The 21,655-nt window shown below is 35.5% G+C and overlaps 1 protein-coding gene across 1 annotated transcript in view; it reads left to right on the top strand.

Moving 5' to 3' along the window:
- LOC101691786 (disintegrin and metalloproteinase domain-containing protein 18-like) overlaps positions 1 to 21,655 on the top strand; it is a 204,420-nt gene that overhangs the window by 129,752 nt on the left and 53,013 nt on the right. Inside the window, exon 17 of the mRNA XM_045070988.1 lies at positions 511 to 591. Within this exon, the coding sequence (XP_044926923.1) occupies positions 511 to 591 (81 nt within the window). The remainder of the gene's footprint in view (positions 1 to 510; positions 592 to 21,655) is intronic.

Genomic DNA, 21,655 nt, shown 5'->3' on the forward strand with positions numbered 1-21,655 from the left:
ACCCATTTTGACATAACAAGGGTTTTACAATGGATACAAATATAGTTAAAATATTTTTGTTGACAAATTATTCTTATCAATATTTAACAAATATTCATAATCCAAAATACTAACATATCTGAAACTCAAACAAAATTAATAAATTTTGTTCTAATTTTTGAGGGGACAAATCATTAATATTAATCTAGCTAATTATTTATAATAGAACATTAACATAATGTAGAAAATTTTCCTGATGGAGATTTTCAATTCAATTCCAAATTCTAAGTATCAAAACCCAAATTATATTACATTATTTTAAAAATTACATCAAGGTAAACACCTTCAGTAATTTTTCTTTTTTCTATTGTTTAGATTTTTTTATTGAAATGCTAGAATCTTTGTATCAGAATCAGAGTAATATGGAATAAAATGTCTCAATTTGAGCATCACTTATGTGTATATAACAAATAATCCTTTTCTCATATTGCTTCAAATATGTGACTATGAAATATCTTTGTTTTATTTTAGTACTGTATAAATAAAACCTGCAAAGAAGTTCATTTGGCAGGAAACAAATGTAATGCTGTTACAAAATGCAGAGGAAATGGAGTAAGTTTTCTTTTTGTAGTTCTAAATTAAATATTATTTTTGTGGGTAATTCAAATTAAAGTTTATCTTACTGGGGAGAACTGAGAGTCTAGTTACTTTTAAACTGAACTTACCAAGGAATAGCTAACCAATATAAAGGAAATAATTGGGATGATAAATGTCTGCCATTTGCATCAACATGGATGGAACTGGAGGGGATTATGCTAAGTGAAATAAATCCAGCAGAGAAAGACAATTATCATATGGTTTCACTCATATGTGGAACATAAGGAATAGACCAGAGGACCATAGGGGAAGGGATGGAAAACTGAATGGGAAGAAATCAGAGAGGGAGACAAACCATGAAAGACTCTGGACTGTAGTAAACAAACTGAGGGTTACAGAAGGGAGGAGGGTGGATGAATGGGGTAACTAGGTGATGGGTATTAAGGAAGACAGGTGCTGTGATGAGCACTGGGTGTTATACAAAACTTATGAATCATTGAACACTACATCAAAAACTAATGATATACTCTGTGTTAGCTAATTTAACAGAATCATAAAAATAAATTTAAAAATAAAGAAAATCAGTGGAGCTAATTAAAACACTGTTAAACTGTACTACATCTGTTGATTTTATTCTCAAAATCCACAACTTATGAATTAATAACATGTTTGAATGAAAAATACTAATTCTTTTCTTATGCCAATAAATGTATAATTGACTTGTAATTATGAACATATTTTGTTCTTCCTCATTTTCTTAATAATTAAAATTTATAGCTGTATAATGTTTTATAGAGAGTACACTTAAAAAAACCTGTTGAAATGTTAGCGAATTGTCAGATTGTTCCTATGAAGAGGATTCCAGTCGGATATGTATCCTCATGCAAAATTTCTTTGTTTCTTCCCAATGGCTTATCTATCTTAATCTGCTAATACAAATCTGCTGTTACTTTTGTATTTAAGTTTTATATCTTAAAATTTATAGTATTGGTCCTTTTAAAATTATTTTTCCTGAAAGAAAATCAGTGTAAGTGACAGTCAACATTATAGGAATTATTCCGGATTTATAATATTTATCAGTATTCAATTTATAATTTTTAATTTGATTGGATTTAGAATGTATAAAATACCTATTCCATGTCTTTAGCTTTCTAGAGGCTGTTAACAAAGAGGATAAGTACATTTTCATGTTTTGTTTTTTACTCTCTATAGTTATAGTTATTGACCTTATCTTTTGCTTTCCATTGTTTAATTATCTGTTTTAAGTATGAGCACAAATTATTTTTATTAAGTCTCAAAACAAAGTTATAGATTATAAATTATTGATACTGTTCCACTGGATACAAATTTGTTTTCTTTGCCTACTACCATTTAGTTTCCATTTTTATTTTACTTAGTTTTTGGATTTTTAAATAAAATTTTTCTTTTTTTATTAATATATCCCTATGTCCAGCATATACTTTATGTTATTTTATTTATTTATTTTTTTTAATTTTTATGTATTTATTTGACAGTGAGAGAAATAACAAGAGAGGGAACACAAGCAGGGGGAGTGAGAGAGGGAGAAGCAGGCTTCCCACCCAGCAGGGAACCCAATGCAGAGCTTTATCCCAAGACCCTGGAATCATGACCTGAGCTGAAGACAGATGCTTAATGACTGAGTTACCCAGGAGCCATATTTTTTTTTATTTTATTTTTCCAGTGTGCCAAGATTCATTGTTTATGCGCCACACCCAGTGCTTCATGCAGTACGTGCCCTTCTTAATACCCACCACCAGGCTCACCCATCCCCTGACCCCCCCCTTGCATCCAAAACCCTCAGTTTGTTTCTCTGAGTCCACAGTCTCTCATGCTTCCTCTCCACCTCTGATTTCCCCCACTTCACTTTTCCTCTTCTTCTCCTAATGTCCTACATGTTATTCCTTATGTTCCACAAGTAAGTGAAGCCATAGGATAATTGACTCTCTCTGCTTGACTTATGTTACTCAGCATAGTCTACTCCAGTCCCATCCATGTTTCAACATGGACCCAAAAAAGTTGGGTATTCATCCTTTCTGATGGCTGTGTAATACCCCACTGTATATATGGACCATATCTTCTTTATCCATTCATCTGTTGAAGGGCATCTTGGTTCTTTCCACTGTTTGGTGACTGTGGCCATTGCTGTTATGAACATTTGGGGTACAGATGTCACTTCTTTTCACTACATCTGTATCTTTGGGGTAAATACCCAGTAGTGCAATTGCCTGATGGGTCATAGGGTAACTCTATTTTTAATTTCTTAAGGAATCTCCACACTGTTTTCCAAAGTGGCTACACCAACTTGCATTCCCCTCAACAGTGTAAGAGGGTTCCCCTTTCTCCACATCCTCTCCAACACTTATTGTTTCCTGTCCTGTTATTTTTTTTTTCCGTTCTAACTGGTGTAAGATGGTATCTCAATGTGGTTTTGATTTGAATCTCCCCTGATGGCTAATGATGATGAACATATTTTCATGTGTCTGTTAGCCATTTGTATATGTCTTCTTTGGAGAAGTGTCTATTCATGTCTTCTGCCCATTTTTTGACGTGATTATCTGTTGAGGAGTTCTTTATAGATCTTGGATATCAGCTCTTTATCTGTAGTATCATTTGTGAATATCTTCTCCCATTCCATGGATTGCCTTTTTGTTTTGTTGACTGTTTCCTTTGCTGTGAAGAAATTTTAATCTTGATGAAGTCCCCAAACTTGATTTTTACTTTTGTTTCCTTTTCCTTTGGAGACGTATCTTAAAAGAAGCTGCTGTGGCTGATGTCGAAGATGTTACTGCCTGTTCTCTAGGATTTTGATAGATTCTTGCTTCATGTTGAGGTCTTTTATCTGTTTCAAGTTTATCTTTGTATATGGTGTAAGAGAATGGTCGAATTTCATTCTTCTATACATAACTGTCTAATTTTCCCAGCACCATCTATTGAAGAGACTGTTTTTTTTTTTTTCCTACTGGATATTTTTTCCTGCTTTGTCAAAGATTAGTTAACAATAGAGTTGTGGGTCCATATCTGGATTCTCTACTCTGTTCCACTGGTCTATGTGTCTGTTTTGTGCCAGTACCATGCTGTCTTGGTGATAACAGCTTTGTAGTAAAGCTTGAAATCAGGCAAAATGATGATCCCAGCTTTGTTTTTCTTTTTCAACATTTCCTTAGCAATTCAGGGTCTTTTATGGTTCCACATTAATTTTAGGATTGTTTGTTCCAGCACTTTGAAAAATGCTTTTGGAATTTGATCAGGATGACATTGAAAGTATAGATTGCTCTGGGCAGTATAGACATTTTAACAAAGTTTATTCTTTTGATCCATTAGTCTGGAATGCTTTTCCATATTTTTGTGTCTTCTTCAATTTCTTTCATGAGGGTTCTCTAGTTCCTTGAGTACAGATCCTTGCTGTGAGTTCTAGTAGTTTGGGGGTAGAGTCATTTGGATTCTCCATATAAAGTATCATGTCATCTGTGAAGAGAGTATTTGACTTCTTCTTTGCCAATTTGAATACCTTTTATTATTGTTGTTGTTGCTGTTGTCTGATTGCTATTGCTGAGACTTCTAGTACTATGTTGAACAACAGTGGAAAAATGGATATCCTTGTCATGTTTCTGATCTCAAAAGGAAGGCTGTCAGCTTTTCCTCATTGAGAATGATATTTTTAGCTGTGGGTTTTTCATACATAGGTATTATGAAGATGAGGAATGTTCCCTCAATCCCTATACTTTGAGGAGTTTTCATGAGGAATGGATGTTGGATTTTGTCAAATGCTTTTTCTGTAACAATTTAGAGTACAATTTATTTTTTTTCTCTTCCCTTATTGATTTGTTCGATTAATTCTATCACATTGATTTGTGAATGTTGAACCATCTTTACATCCCAGGGAAAAATCCCACCTGCTCATGGTGGATAATCTTTTTAATGTACTGGATCCTATTATCTAGGATCTTGTTGAGAATCAATTGTATTCATATTCATCAGATATATTGGTCTGAAATTCTCCTTTTTAATGGGGACTTTGCATGGTTTGGAGATCAGGGTAATGCTGGCCTCATAAAAAGAGTCTGGAATTTTTCCTTCTGTTCCTGTTTTTTGAAACAGCTTCAGAAGAATAAGTATTAATTCTTCTTTGACTGTTTGGTATATTTCCCCAGGGAATCCATCAGGTCTTGGGCTCTTGTTTTTTGGCAAGTTTTTGATCACTCCTTCGATCTCATTATGAGGTATTGGTCTGTTCAGGTTCTCTATTTCTTCCTGTTTCATTCTTGGAAGTTTAGAGGTTTCCAGGAATGCATGCATTTCTTGTAGGTTGTTTAACTTATTGGCATGTAGCTGTTGATAATAATTTCTGATCATTTTCTCTATTTCCTTGGTGTTAGTCGTGATCTCTCTCCTTTCATTCATAATTTTATTAATTTGGGTCCTCTTTTTTCTTTTGAATTAGTTTGGACAGTGGTTTATTGATCTTATTGATTCTTTGCAAGAACCAGCTTCTAGTTTTGTTGATGTGTTCTACAGTATCTCTAGTTTCTAATTCATTGATCTCTGCTCTAATCTTGATTATTTCCCTTCTTGTGCCTGGTGCTGGCTTAATTTGTTGTTGGTTTTCCAGTTCTTTGAGCTGTAAAGAGAGCTGGTGTATTCAGTATTTTTCAATTTTTTTGAGTGAGGCTTGGATGGCTATGTATTTCCCCCTTAGAACCCTCTATGTGATATCCCATAGGTTTGGGCTGATGTGTCTTCATTCTCATTGGTTTCCATGAATTGTTTAAGTTCTTCTTTGATCTCCTGGTTGATCCAAGCCTTCTTAAGCAAGGTGGTCTTTAGACTCCCTGTTTCAATTCCTTCCAAACTTTTTCTTGTGGTTTCAAAGCATTGTGATCTGAGAATATGCAGGGAATAATCTCAGTCTTTTGGTATTGGTTGAGTCCTGATTTGTGACCCAATATGTGGTCTATTCTGGAGAAGGTTCCATGTGAACTTGAGAAGAATGAGTATTCTGTTGTTTTAGGGTGGAATGTTTTGTATATATCTATGAGGTCCATCTGGTCCAATGTGACATTCGAAGCTTTTGTTTCTTTATTTTCTGCTTGGATGATCTGTATATTACTGAGAGTGGTATGTTAAGATCCCCTACAATTAATGTGTTAATATCAATATGACTCTTTATTTTGGTTAGCAGTTGACTGATGTAGTTGGCTGCTCCCATATTGGGGGCATAAATATTTATAATTGTTAAATCTTCTGGTTGGATATACCCTTTAAGAATAATGTAGTGTTACAAAAGTTGGGTATCACATTGATTGATTTGCGAATGTTGAACCATCCTTGTAGCCCAGGGATGAATCCCACCTGGTCATGGTGGATAATCTTTTTTTTATTATTATTATTAATTTTTTATTTTTTATAAACATATATTTTTATCCCCAGGGGTACAGGTCTGTGAATCACCAGGTTTACATACTTCACAGCACTCACCAAAACAATACCCTCCCCAATGTCCATAATCCCACCCCCTTCTCCCAAACCCCCTCCCCCCAGCAACCCTCAGTTTGTTTTGTAAGATTAAGAGTCACTTATGGTTTGTCTCCCTCCCAATCCCATCTTGTTTCATTTAGTCTTCTCCTACCCACTTAAGCCCCCATGTTGCATCACCACTTCCTCATATCAGGTATATATACACAATGGAATACTATGCAGCCATCAAAAGAAATGACATTTGCGACAACATGGATGGAACTAGAGCATATCATGCTTAGCGAAATAAGTCAAGCAGAGAGACAACTATCATATGATCTCCCTGATATGGTGGATAATCTTTTAAATGTGCTGTTGGATCCTGTTTGCTAGGATCTTGTTGAGAATATTAGCAACATGGATGGGACTGGAAGAGATTATGCTGAGTGAAATAAGTCAAGTAGAAAGAGTCAATTATCATATGGTTTCACTTATTTGTGGAGCATAACAAATAGCATGGAGGACATGGGGAGTTAGAGAGGAAAAGGGAGTTGGGGGAAATTGGAAGGGGAGGTGAACCATGAGAGACTATTGACTCTCAAAAACAACCTGAAGATTTTGAAGGGGCCGGGGGTGGGAGGTCAGGGTACCAGGTGGTGGGTATTATAGAGGGCACGGATTGCATGGAGCACTGGGTGTGGTGCAAAAATAATGAATAGTGTTATGCTGAAAATAAAAAATAAATTAAAAAAAAAAAGAATGATGTAGTGTTGGGGCACCTGGGTGGCTCAGTGGGTTAAGCCTCTGCCTTCAGCTCAGGTCGTGGTCTCAGGGTCCTGGGATCGAGCCCGATGTTGGGATCTCTGCTCAGTGGAGAGCCTGCTTCCCCCCCCCCCTCTGCCTGCCTCTCTGCCTGCTTGTGATCTCTCTTTCTGTCAAATAAATAAAATCTTTTAAAAAATATGATGTAGTGTCTTTCTGTATCTCTGACTATGGTCTTCAGCTTAAAATCTAATTTATCTGATATGATAATTGCTTCTTCAGCTTTGTTTTGAGGCCCACTGATATGAAAGATTCTTCTCCATACCTTCATTTCATATGGATGTATCTTTACATTCCAAATATGTCTGTTGTACACAGCATATGGACTGGTCCTATGATTTTATCCAATCTGCAAGCCCTGTGTGGTTTTATGGGAGCCTTTAGGCCATTCTTGTTGAAAGTGCTTATTGAAGGAATAGTTTTTATTGACATCATGTTGCCTGTGAAGTCTTTGTTTCTATAGATTATCTCCGTAAATTTCTGTTCTGAGACTCTTGAGTTCTTTCTTCTTTTATAGAACCCCCCCCCCTTAATATTTCTTATAGTGCTGGGTTGGTGGCCACATCTTTTAAACCTTGCTGGTCTTGGAAGCTCTTTATCTCTCCCTCCCATTTTAAATGCCAACCTTGCTGGATAAAATATTCTTGACTGCATGATTTTCTCATATAGTGCCTTGAATATGTCTTGCCAGCCCTTTCTGGCTTGCCAGGTTTCCATGGACAGGTCATTATTCTGATTGAACTTCTCTCTGAACTTAAGGAATATCTTCCCCCTAACTGCCCTTAGGACTTCTTGTTAAAATTATGATACCTGAATTTCACAATCAAGTGTCTGGAGTCTTTCTAGACTTGTTGATCTTGGGTGGGGGGTGTCCTTTCTCCCTCTAGAACACAAACACTTGTTCCATTCCCCAGACTGGGGAAATTTTCATCCAGAATTTGTTCAACTATATCTTCTAGTCTTCTTTCTTTCTCCACCCCCTCAGGGATTCCAATAATTTTGACACTGGAATGTTTCATGGCATCATTTATTTCCCTAATTCTGTTTTTGTGGTTTCTAAGCTGTTTTTTCCAGGCATCCTCCTTCTTATCCATTGGTCTTCTAGATCACTAATTCTATCTTCTGCCTCAGTTACCCTAGCTGTTAGAGTATTTAGATTAGACTGGATCTCATTGATAACGTTTTTTAACTTATGCCAGATCAGCTTTCACTTCTGCCGTTAGAGATTCTATGTTGTCACTAATGGTTTTCTCCAACCTAGCCATTGCCTGGATGATTGTTATCCTGAATTCCCTTTCCGACATACTGTTTATGTCCATATCCTATAGTTCTCTGGCAGAGGGCACAGTCTGTGATTTTTTCCTCTGTTGGGTGTTCCTCCTCCTAGTCATTTTGGTGAGAGGTAGTTGAGGGGATGTATAGCTGAATATATCAACCACGATCCGGGCAAGGTGCACCATGGAAAGTTTCAGAGCATTCAGATGTCACCACTGAAAAGAAAGAAAAGAGAAAAAACAGAGAGAAAGGGAGGAAAAAAGAGAGAAAATCCAACCAAAATGAGTCCCAGAAGTAAGGTTTACATGGTACATAAACAAGAATGAACAAACAAAAAGACCGACAAAAGTAAACGACAAGAAAAATTTAAAAACCCAGCCAAAATGCATCCCAAGTATAAGATTTATATAATAACCAGAATGAAAACAAGTACAGAGAAATACTAACAGAAGAATAAGATGGGAGGGTGGTTATAAATCCTTGATGTGGAGAAGGAAATTTATTTTGGTTCTTCCTGGGTATATATTGTTATTTTTGTTAAAGAATAAGAAACCCTGGTATATGTATGAAAAAATTTCAAGTTAAAAAGTTATTATAAAGTATGTTTTATTATGATTTATGTAGCTGTAATAGTAAGTAGGTTAAAAAAATTAAAAGAACAAGAATCATTGAGAACTAATTTAAAAAAAAAGAAAGAGAAAAGGAGAAAAAGAAAGGAAGGAAGGAAGGAAGGAAGGAAAAGAAAGAAAAAGGTTGTATCTATGAAATATACAGGTTTTGGAGCAATATCAGGAGCTTAATATATTGTTTTCTCCTGCTGTTGGGGTTCTACAGTTTTATGGGGACCCTGTGATGGATGTCCTCTTGTTCTTTTGACTTCTCAAGGAGAGGCCTGTTCTGTTGTTTTCCAGTCAATCTTGCTTCAATTGAGTAGCCCTGCCCCCTCTCAAGGGGCTTGGGCTCTATGCAAACTGGTTTTTCAGGCTTTTGTTCTCTAGAGGTTTTTTTTTGTTGTTGTTCTTTGATGGCTTTTTGTGGCTTTTCAGAGGGTCAGAACAAAGAATCTGTCTGCACCCAGACCTCTACCTCAGAGAGAAACCTCAGTCTGCACCCCTCTGGATGGTCCAGAACACACAGACTCCCCCTCTGCAAGCTCCACTGAACCTCTCACAGGAGGCGTGCTCCCCCAGCCATGTCCCAGTTGTCACACAAGGCCCTGCTTGTCTCTGCACCCCCATGCCACGAATACCGCAAGAGATAGTGATCCAGGGAGCCCACTTCTGGTGGTTGCCTTTGCTGAGACTACTCTCTGGAGTCCAGGCCCACACCAGGTGCACTCAGATCCTACAGCTGCACAGGTCATGGAAGGCTATGGGCCAAGGGATATGGACTGGAGTTTGCACTGGGTTCTCTCAGGCACAGGTGGGATTGTGCCCAGTCCTGAGAGGTGGTGCAAGTAGTGGAAATCAGCAGGCTCAAGGACCACGGACTGGGGGCCCCACTGGCTCTGCAACAGGTTGTCACTGTCAGTGACCATGCTGGGACCATGGACTTAGACCCCTGCCTGTGAACGCTGTATTCCACCAGTTGCCCTGTAAGATCTTCTGCTTTTTTTGAGTGCTTTTAACCAACTCCAAGTTAATCCTGGTCCCCAATCACAGGGCACTTTCGTATTGGGGTATTACATTCTGCTTATCCTCCAATATCAATCGGAGCATTCCCACTCTGCTTTTCCTGTCCACTGGTGTCTTCTACCCCCAAAGAGATCCACAAGTATATAATCTTACATCTCAGGCTCATTTCATGAGTGTTCAGAGTATACTGGTAGATATTTAGCTCATGTTAGGGGACCGGTTGAAACAGAGTCTCCTACTTCTCCACCATCTTGCCCCTCCCTCTCAGCATATAAGTAAAATTTTTCACTATGAAATGACATACATAAAATAAGTAAATAAGATTAAACTTCTGCATTTATTTTAAGATATCTCTGTGCTTATTAATTTCAAAATTAAAATGTTAAGTAAAATCTAACTGCCTCTAGAAGCTCTGTTTACTTTCCAGTGACATCTCACCAGATAGACAGCTCTATTATTTACAATCGAAAGGGTTGACTTATAACTATAATTTGCAGTTTTAATTCAATTTTTGAGCTGTTTAGAAATCTTATTATAAAATATTGGCAAGCATTGTATTCTTTTTTAATTTCTGATACACACTTTTTTTTTTTATTAACAAGACTAGTTTTTAGACCAGTTTTAGGTTCACAGAAAACTTGAGGGAAAAATACAGAATTTTCCCAAATATCTCTTTTCCTGACACATGTATCGCCTCCCCCAATGTCAACATCCTGCACCAAAGGTGTACATTTGTTATTATTTATGAACATACATTGACACACCTAAACTATTGGTAGTTTACATTAGGGTTCATTCTTTTTGTTGTACATTTTATGGTTTTGGATGAATATAAAATATACCCTTTATTATAATACCATAAGAGAATTTCACTGGCCTAAAAATCTGTGCTCTCCCTCTCTAAGCCTTCCCCCAACCTATAATCTGTTATGTTTTTACTGTCTCCATAGTTGTGCCTTTTCCAGAATGTTTTATAGTTGAGATCATACAGTATATAGCCTTTTCAGAGTAGCTTCTTTCTTTCTTTCTTTCTTTTTTTTTTTTTTCAGAGTAGTTTCTTTCACTTAGTAACATATACTTAAGGTTCCTTCATGTCTAATGTCTGGATTTTCCACAGTTTCCCCTTAATACCCATTTATTTATTCACCACTGAAAGACATATTGGTTGCTTCCAAATTTTTGCAGTTATGAATATAATTACTTAAATATCCATCTGCAGATTTTTGTGAAAAGATAAGTCTCCAACTCTTTTGGGTATATACTTTACTTTAAATTAGGCTCCCTAGCAATTTATCATTTTATTAATGATCTAAGTATATCAAGAATTTAAAACAATAGATTATATTGAAAATTTTATTTATTGACTATAAATGGTGGACATTCCTGAATCTGGTCCCCATTGTTAAAGACAAAGGTTTCAATATTCAATTCCATGTCTTTCTTTCATACAACATGCTATTTTAAATTTTATTTTTTGTGTCCCAAGATCCACTGTTTATGCACCACACCCAGTGCTTTATGCAATACGTGTCCTCCTTAATACCAACCACCAGGCTCACCCATTCCCCCCACCCTTCCAAAACCCTCAGTTTGTTTCTCAGCATCCACAATCTCTCCTGGCTCATCTCCCCCTCCAGTTTCCCCCAACTCATATCTCCTTTCCTCCATCCAATGTCCTGCATGTTATTCCTGTACTACACAAGTAAGTGAAACCATATGACAATTGACTTTCTCTGCTTGACTTATTTCACTCAGCATAATCTACTCCAGTCCTGTCCATGTTGATACAAAAGTTGGGTATTCATCCTTTTTGATGCAGGCATAATAGTCCATTGTGTATATGGAACATATCTTCTTTATCCATTCATCTATTGAAGGGCATCTTGGCTCTTTCCACAGTTTGGCCATTGTAGCCATTGCTGTTATGAGCATTGGGGTACAGAAGTCCCTTCTTTTCACTACATCCTTATCTTTGGGTAAATACCCAATAGTTCAATTGCAGGGTCATAAGGTAGCTCTATTTTTAATTTCTTAAGGAATCTCCACACTGTTTTCCAAAGTAGCTGTACCAATTTGCATTCCCATCAACAGTGTAAGATGTTGTATATAAAAAGTTATCTCCAAACCCAAGATCACCAAGATTTTCTCCAGTGTTATCTTCTACAAGTTTGATAGTTTTGTATTTTACATTTAGTTCTATGATCCATTTTGAGCTAATTTTTATGAAAGGCATAAGTACTAATTTTTTGCATGTAAATTTCCATCACCATTTTTTAAAGTATGATTCTCCATTAAACACTCTGCCTTTGCTCCATTATCAAAGACCAGTTGACTATACTTATGTGGATTTAATTCTGGTTTCTCTATTTCATGCTATCAGTCTGTTTATTCCTTTGTCAACACCACACTGTTTTGATTTTTTAGCTTTAAAATAAGTATACACGTCAGGTAGTTAAAGAGAGCATTTTTTGTTCTTTAGTATTATGTTGGCTATTCTGTGTCTTTTGTCTTTCTATAATAAACGTAAGTTTGCCAAATAAGTTTGTCAGATCCACAAAATAACCAAATTGAATTTTGGCTGAGATCATATTGAATAGATCAAGTAGGGGAAGAACTAACATCTTGACAGTATTGAATCTTCATATCCTTATACATGGACTCTCTTTCCATTTATATAGATCTTTGAGTTTGTTACATTAGACTTTTGCAGTTTTCCTAATATAGGTCTTTTAAATTTATAAACAATTATTATTTTTTGGTGTTAATGTAAATGCTATTGTTTTTAATTTCAAATTCAATTGTTTATTGTTATATATATATAAATAAGCAATTAACTTATATATTAACTTTCATTAGGCTACTTTACATAATCACTTACTGGTTCTTATAACTTTTTTGTTGATCATTTGGGATTATTTACACAATCATGTCATCTGAGAACAAAATATTTTATTTCTTTCTTTCTGAATCTTATATCTTTTATTTTCTGTTCTTATTGCATTAGCTAGAACTTCTGGTATAATGTTAAAAGGAGAAAAAATATTAAGAATAAACATCATGGCCTTGCTCCTGATCTTAGCAGGAAAGCTTCTCATGATTTTTCTTATATTCTTTCAATGTAGTAGACCATATTAATTTGTGAAATTCTAAATAAGGTAGAGCAATTTTTTATCTGTATATTTAAAAATAGTTTCAAACTTTACAAAAAGTCAGATTCAAATAAACATGTCTAAATTAAAAAAAATAATAAAAACATTTACTTCCTGAATACAACAGAGGGGATGTATTCATCAGCCCAGGGCACACATCTTACATTCCTCCATCCTCTCATCTGTGACCTTCCATGACCAACACCCAAGTGAAAGCTCACTTGTCTCCAAACCCCATGGCTTACTCTCTCCTTTCCAATTTTTTCTTTTCTCCCTCAACTTGTCTATTTTTTTACTCTTTCATTTACTTCCTATTTTTTTCCCTAAGTTTCTCCAGATTCTCTTATATATTCTTAGCTTCAATTGTCCTCTACCTTTTTCTCTTTTTATTGAAGTATAATTGACAAATATACATTTTTTCCAGATGTACAATATAATGATTTAATATTTCTATGCATTGCAAAGTGATCACCACAACAATTCTAGTTAACATCCATCATTAACTTTTTTTTCTTGTGCTGAGGAACTTTAAGATCTACTGTTCTCTTGGCAACTTTCAAATATCCAATAACATATCATTAATTATATTCACCATACTTATATTACATCCTTATTATTTATTTATTTTATAACTGGAAGCTTTTATCTTTGAAGACCTTTACCAGTTTCACCCATCATTCCTTCCCCACCCTTCACCCTTAGTAGTGGCACCTACTAATCTGTTCTCTGTACTTATATACTTTCTTAAAAAAATTTCTATCTATAGAAGGGATCAGATGATATTCAACTTTCTCTGTCTTACTTATTTTACTTAGCATAATGCTCTCAAGATCCATCCATGTTGCCACAAGTGACAAGATTTCATTGTTTCTAATGGCTGAATAATATTCCATTGTGTCTGTGTGTGTGTGTATACATACAATATCTTTTTTTATCCATTTATTCATAGATGAACACTTACATTGTTTCTGTATCTTGACCATTACAAAAAATGTTACAGTAAATATCTTTTTAAGTTAGTAATTTGTCTTTTTGGATGGATACTCAGAATTGGAAGTACTGGATTGTATGGTATTCTATTTTTATGGTTTTTTTTTTAGGAAAAGACATGCTGTTTTCCACAGTGGCTGCATCAGTTTACATCCCCACCACCAGTGCACAATGGTTCCCCTTTCTTTTCATCCTGACCAACACTTGTTATTTCATATCTTTTTTAAAAGATTATTTATTTATTTATTTGACAGACAGAGATCACAAGCAGGCAGAGGGGCAAGCAGAGAGAGACAGAGGAGGAAGCAGGCTCTCTGTTGAGCAGAGAGCCCTATGTGGGACTCGATCCCAAGACTGGGATCATGAACAGAGCCGACGGCAGAGGCTTTAACCCACTGAGCCACTCAGGTGCCCCAAGTTATTTCATATCTTTTTGATAATAATCATTCTATCATGTGTAGGGTAGTATATAATTGTGGTTTTGAATTGCATTTCCTTGATGATTGGTGATGCTGAGCATTTTTGTATGCACTTATTGGTTATCTGTATGTTTTCTGCTTCTCGTTATTATGATTTAAGTTGTACATTCTTTTGTAAGTATTCCTCATATTGAGGAATTTCCCCCTCTATGCCTGGATTGATGATAATTTTTAATCATAAATGTGGTGTGTTAGTCAAGTCCTTTTTTCTTAATCTATTGATGCAATTGTATGACTTTTCTTCTTTAGCCTATTGATGTGATAGATTACAGCAATTGATCTTCAAATGATAATCTCAACTTGTATATCAGTAATAAAGCCATTTTGTTCTAAAATATTCTGATATGTTAATTAATTTGATTTACTAATTTTATTGAGGATTTATGCACTTATAAGTGATATTGTTTATAGTTCTTTCTTGTAATGGCTTTTCTGGTTTGGTATTGGGATAATGCTGACCTCACAGTGAATTTAGAAGTGATCTTTCTGCCTCTATTTTCTGAGGGAGGTTGTAAAGAATTGACATAATCCCTTTCTTAAATGCTTGATCAAATTCACCAGAGAACACATCTGAGTTATGTGCTGTTTTGGAAGATTATTAGATATAGATTTAATTTATTTAACAGATACAGACCTATTCAAACTACTTCTTCCTGTGTGACCTCCATAAATTGTGTCTTTCAATGAATTGGTTCATTTCACCTATGTTATCAACTTATACACATAGAATTTTTAGGATATTACTTTACTATCATTTTGTATTTTTATTTAAAATCAATTTAATTAACATATAGTGTATTATTAGTTTGAGGCAGAATTTAGTGATTCATCAGTTGCATATAACACCAAGTGTTCATGACATCAAGTACCTCCTAATGAAAATCACCCTGTTACACCATACTCTCACCTACCTCCCCTCCAGTAACCCTCAGTTTCATTCCAATAGTTAAGAGTCTCGTATGGTTTGTCTCACTCTTTAATTTCATCTTATTTTATTTTTCCTTCCCTTCCCGTATGTTCATCTGTTTTTTTTAAATTCCACACATGAGTGAAACCATATGGTATTTGACTTTCTCTGACTGACTTGTTTTCCCCAGCATAAAACACTAGTTCCATCCACATCATTGGCAAATGGTAAGTTTTCTTTTCTTTTCTTTTTTTTTTTTTTTTTTTGATGGCTGAGTAATATTCAAACACACACACACACACACACACACACACACACACATATCTTCTTAATCCATCTGGCCTCTTTCCTTATTTTGGCTATTATGAACATTGTTGCTACAAACATTGGGATGTAAATGCCCCTTCAGATCAATACATTTGTACCTTTGGGATAAATATCTAGTAATGCAATTATTTCTGGGTTGCAGGGTAGCTCTATTTTTAACTTTTGAGGAGCCTCCATACTATCTTCTAGAATGGTTATACCAGTTTGCATTCCCACTGTAGTGTAGAGAACTTCCCTTTCTCTGTATCCTTGCCATAATCTGTCATTTTGTGACTTGTTGAGCTTAGCTATTCTGACTGGTGTGAGGTGGTATGTCTTTGTTGTTTTGATTTGTATTTCCCTGATGCTGAGTGCTGCTGAGGATTTTTCATGTGTCTCTTGGCCATTTGGATGTCTTCCTTGGAGAAATATCTGTTCATATCTTCTGCCCATTTCTTGATCAGATTATTTTGTTCTTTGGGTGCTGAGTTTGAGTTCTTTATAGATTTTTGGATATTAGCCTTTTATCTGATAATACATTTACAAATATCTTCTCCCATTCTGTAGATTGTCTTCTAGTTTTGTCAACTGTTTCCTTTGATGTGCAAAAGCCTTTTTTGTCTTAATGAGGTAAAAAATAGTTCATTTTTGCTTTTGTTTCTCTTCCTTTGAGACATGTCTAGCATCAATTTGCTGTGGCCAAGCTCAAAGAGGTTGCTGTTTGTGTTCTTCTCTAGGATTTTGATGGATTCCTGTCTCACATTTAGAGCTTTGATCCATTTTGAATTTATTTTTGTGTATAGTGTAAGGAAATGGTCCAGTTTCATTCTTCTACATGTGGCTGTCCAATTTTCCCAACTCCATTTGTTGAAGGGACAGTCCTGTTTTCTATTAGCTATTCTTTCCTGCTTTGTCAAAGATTAGCTGTTCATAGAGATGAGGGTCCATTTCTGAGTTCTCTATTCTCTTTCATTGTTCTAAGTGTTGGCTTTACACCAGCTGTCTTGTTGATTACAGCTTCATAATATAGTTTGAAGTCCAAAATTTTCATCTCACCAGCTTTGTTTTCTTTTCTTTTTTTTCCCCCAACATGTTTCTGGTTATTCAGGGTCTTTTCTGATTCCATACAAATTTTAGAATTGTTTGTTCCAGCTCTGTGAAAACATGCTGATCGTATTTTTATAGGGATTGCATTGAATGTATAGATTGCATTGACAGTAGCATTGATATTTGAACAATATTTAGTCTTCCAATTCACTAGCATAGAATGTTTTTCAATTTCTTTGTGTTTTCCTCAATTTCTTTCATCAAAGTTCTATAGTTTTTAGGGTATAGGACCTTTACCTCTTTGGTTAGGTTTATTTCTAGATATCTTACGGTTTGGGGTACAATTGTAAATGGGATTAACTCCTTAATTTCTTGTCTTCCATCTCATTGTTAGTGCAACTGACTTCTGTGCCATTGATTTATTTCCTGCCACTTTGCTGAATTCTTGTATGAGTTCTAAAAATTTTGGGGTAGGGCTTTTGGGTTTCCTATATAGAATATAATGTTGTCTGCAAAGAGTGAAATTTTGACATGACTTTGTTAATTTGGATGCCTTCTATTTCTTTTTGTTCTCTGATTGTTGAAGCTAGAACTTTCAGCACTATGTTAAAGAACAGTGCTGAGATTGAAGATCCCAGTTATGTTTCTGATCTTAGGGAAAAAGCTCCGTTTTTCTCTGTTGAAGATAATATTCACTGTGGGTTTTTCATATATGGCTTTTATGTTACTGAGGTATGTTCCTTCTATCCCTACATGGCAGAGAGTTCTTATCAAGAAAGGATTCTGTATCACATCAAATGCTTTTTCTGCAACAATTGAGAGGATCATAAAGTTCTTGTTCTTTCTTTTATTAATGTGGTGTATCACATTGATTGATTTGTGGATGTTGAGCCACTCTTGCAGCCCTGGAAGAAATCCCACTTGGTTATGGTGAACAATCCTTTTAATGTATTGTGGAATCCTATTAGCTGGAATCTTGGTGAGAATTTTTGTATCCATACTCATCAGGGATATTGGTCTGCAATTTTCCTTTTTGGTGGGGTCTTTGGTTTTAAGATCAAGAAAACGCTGGTGTCATAGAATGAGTTTGGAAGTTTTCCTTCCTTTTTTTTTTTTTTTTTTTTTTTTCTTGAAACAGCTTCAGAAGAATAAGTATTAAATCTTTAAATATTTGGTAGTATTCTACTGGGGGCCATTTGGTCCTGGATGTGGTTTGTTGGAAGCTTTTTGCTTCAACTTTCTATGCTGGTCATGCGTCTGTTCAGGTTTATTATTTCTTCCTGTTTTAGTTTAGGTGGTATATTATAGGTTTTTAGGGATGTATCCATTCTTTCCAGATATAATTGTCATAATATTCTCTTATAATTGTTTTTATTTCTTTGGTGTTGCTTGTGATCTCTCTTTCACTTATGATTTTATTTATTTGAGTCCTTTCTCTTTTCTTTTTGATAATTCTGACCAGAGGTTTATGTAGCTTATTAATTCTTTTAAAGTCCTAGCTCCTAGTTTCATTGATCTGTTCTATTGGCTTTTTGGTTTCTATTTTATTGACTTCTGCTCAATATTTATTAATTCTCTTTTCCTGCTGGGTTTAGGCTTTATTTTCAGTACTTTCTTTAGCTCCTTTAAGTGTAGGGTTATGTTGTGTATTTGAGACCTTTCTTGTTTCTTAAGAAAGGCTTATATTGCTTCCTTCTTAGATACTTCCCTTATATACTTCCCTCTTAGTATCATCTTCACTGCATCCCAGTGGTTTTGAACATTTATATTTTCTTTTCATTTGTTTCCATGTGCTTTTAAAAAAATTCTTCTTTAATTTAGTGGTTGACCCATTCATTCTTTAATAGGATGCTCTGTAACCCTAATGCATTTGTGTTCCTTCCAAATTTTCTCTTTGACTGAGTTCAAATTTTAAAACAATGTGGTCTTAAAATATGCATGGAATAATCTCTATCTTTTGATACCAATTCAGGACTGATTTGTGACCCAGTATGTGATCCATTCTGGAGAATGTTCCCTGTGCATTCTGTTGCTTTAGGATGAAATGCTCAAAAATATCTGTTACGTTTATCTGACCCAGTGTGTCATTCAGAGTCTTGTTGATCTTCTGCTTAGATGATCTGTCCATGGCTGTGACTCAGGCGTTCAAGTCCTCAATTATTTTTTTAAAGATTTTTATTTATTTATTAATAAATAAATTGATGTTTATTTATTAATATGTTAATAATATGTATGTTTTTATTATTTATAAATTGTTAGGGCCCAGGCTACTTGTAATGGCTCCAGATCATACTATGTGGCACTGTTTTGCTCTCTGAAGGCTTTCAGTATCAATGTGGAGTTGAAAATGGTGGCACTCCAATCTCTAGCCCTGGAGATGAAAGTTCATGTTCCCCACTTTTCAGTGAGCCCTCACAGAAAAGGAGTCAATCAGTTTTATATCCCTGGTTTCCACCAGAACTCTGTGTTCATTTGGCCTGTGACTAAGCATTTTTATGTCAGGCATGCTACCATATTTCAAGTCTCCAAACTTCACAGGCTTCTGTGGTGTGAACTCATGTTGTTCCTCCTGGGGGAGGGAGGGGGGTCTTGTCAGACTTCTGCTTTCTGCTGGTCCCCTGCCCAGAGAGTGGTCATGGGAACTTGCAGCAGAGGAGGTTATAGCAATACGAAGTAGAAGGCCAGTGCCTAGACTCACTGTTTTCAGCCAGCTTCCCTTCTCTGATGTTTGGGAACTCTGCCACACTCATACACCCTCACTCTTTTTGTGACCCCAGGGATCCTGAGACTACACTGTCCCACCTGGGATTCTGTTCCACTTCACCACCTGAGCACCTTCAAGCCAGGGCCATCCCCAACTCTAGTAGACTTCTAAAGGCAGCACTCTGCTGCCTCTTTATGCAAGTTCCCTCCCCTCTGAGCTTTATCTTCCAATATATTGCCCCAGATTCACATCTCCACAATCCCTACCTTCCCCAAAATGATCAATTTTCTACCTGTAGAATTGCAGCAATTATTTTCTCATATCTTGATTTTGCTGATGTTCAGAATGATTTGATAACTATGTGCATTCCAAAGATCAGACAAAATTAAGGTCCCCTACTTCTCCACCACCTTAACTCCTCCTCCTCCATTATCTTTTCAATGTTCATGGATCAGTAATGGTGGTACTTTATGATATCAATAATTTGGATTTTTTTCTCTTTTTTCTTGAATTTACCTGGTTAGAGACGAAACAATTCATTTATTTTATTAATAAGTGAGCTTTGATTTTAATTTCCTCTATTAATTTTTAGTTTACAATCATTTTCATAATAATCTTTATTAGATTTAGTTTTCTCTCCTTTTTTCTTGTTTCCAAAGCACAGAATAGATTATTGATTTTAGATCTTTTCTAATGCATGCACTAAATGCTATAAATTTCCCACTAAGCTGTGGTTTCACTGTGTCCCACTAGATATTCATAAGTTGTATTTACATTTTGATTTAGCTTTTTTAAATTTCTTTTGAAACTTTTTTGACTAATATATTATTTAGAAGGTGTTGCTTAGTTGCTTAGTCACAACATATTTTGGGGTTTCCAGTAATATTTCTCTTATTGATTTCTAATTTAATTCCACCATTCCTTCTTGGCATGAAGCATACTTTGTATGATAGCTATTCTTTTAAAATTTTTAAGGTGGGTTTTATAGCCAAGCATTCAGTTTATCTTGGTGAATAATCTCTGTGAGCTCAAGAATAATGTATATTTTCTTGTTTGGGTAGACTATTCTCTAAATGTCAGTTACATACTGGTCCAGTCAACTATATACTTACTGATTTTCTGCCTGCAGGATATCAATTATAGATAGAGATGTATTAAAGTCTCCAACTAAAATAATGAATTTATCTTTTACTCCTTACAGTTCTATCAGCTTTTGCCTCATAAGCTTGACACCTTATTCTTAGTTGCATACACATTAAGGATTGTTGTATCTTTTTTTTTTTTCATTTTGTAATGCCCATTTTAGCTCTGAAATTTTTCTTTCTTTTGATTAGTGTTACTGTGGTTAATCTTTCTGCATTCTCTTTTAGTCTAGCTGTGACTTTACATTAAAAGTGGGTTTTTGGTAGACAACATTCTTGTTTACCCACTCTGAACAATCTCTTTTAATAATGGTGTATTTAGACTATTGGTTTTCAAAGTAATTATTGAGGTAATTAGATTAATATGTACTTCTGTGTTACAGTTTTCTGTTTGTTGCCCTGGTTTTTCTTTTGTCTTCCACTCTTTTTCTGTCTTTTCTGTTTTGAATTCAGCATATTAGAGAATTCAATTTTTACTTTTCTCTCAGTAAATCAAATATATTTAGAAATTTTTATCAGAAAGGTTGAATACCCAACACTTTTTTTTTAGTTAACTTTCTTTTTTTTTAATTTACTTTTTATTTTCAGCATAACAGTATTATTTTTGCACCACACCCAGTGCTCCATGCAATACATGCCCTCCCTAATACTCACCACCTGTTCCCCCAACCTCCCATCCCCCGCCCCTTCAAAACCCTCAGGTTGTTTTTCAGAGTCCATAGTCTCTCATGGTTCACCTCCCCTTCCAATTTCCCCCAACTCCCTTCTCCTCTCTAACTCCCCATGTCCTCCATGCTATTTGTTATGCTCCACAAATAAGTGAAACCATATGATAATTGCCTCTCTCTGCTTGACTTATTTCACTCAGCATAATCTCTTCCAGTCCCGTCCATGTTGCTACAAAAGTTGGGTATTCGTCCTTTCTGATGGAGGCAAAATACTCCATAGTGTATATGGACCACATCTTCCTTATCCATTTGTCCGTTGAAGGGCATCTTGGTTCTTTCCACAGTTTGGCGACTGTGGCCATTGCTGCTATAACCATTGGGGTACAGATGGCCCTTCTTTTCACGACATCTATATCTTTGGGGTAAATAGCCAGGAGTGCAATGGCAGGGTCATAGGGAAGTTCTATTTTTAATTTCTTGA

The sequence above is a fragment of the Mustela putorius genome, unplaced genomic scaffold, assembly GCF_011764305.1.
Source record: "Mustela putorius furo isolate JIRA1106 unplaced genomic scaffold, ASM1176430v1.1 tig00003976_pilon_pilon_pilon, whole genome shotgun sequence".
Lineage (NCBI taxonomy): Eukaryota > Metazoa > Chordata > Mammalia > Carnivora > Mustelidae > Mustela > Mustela putorius.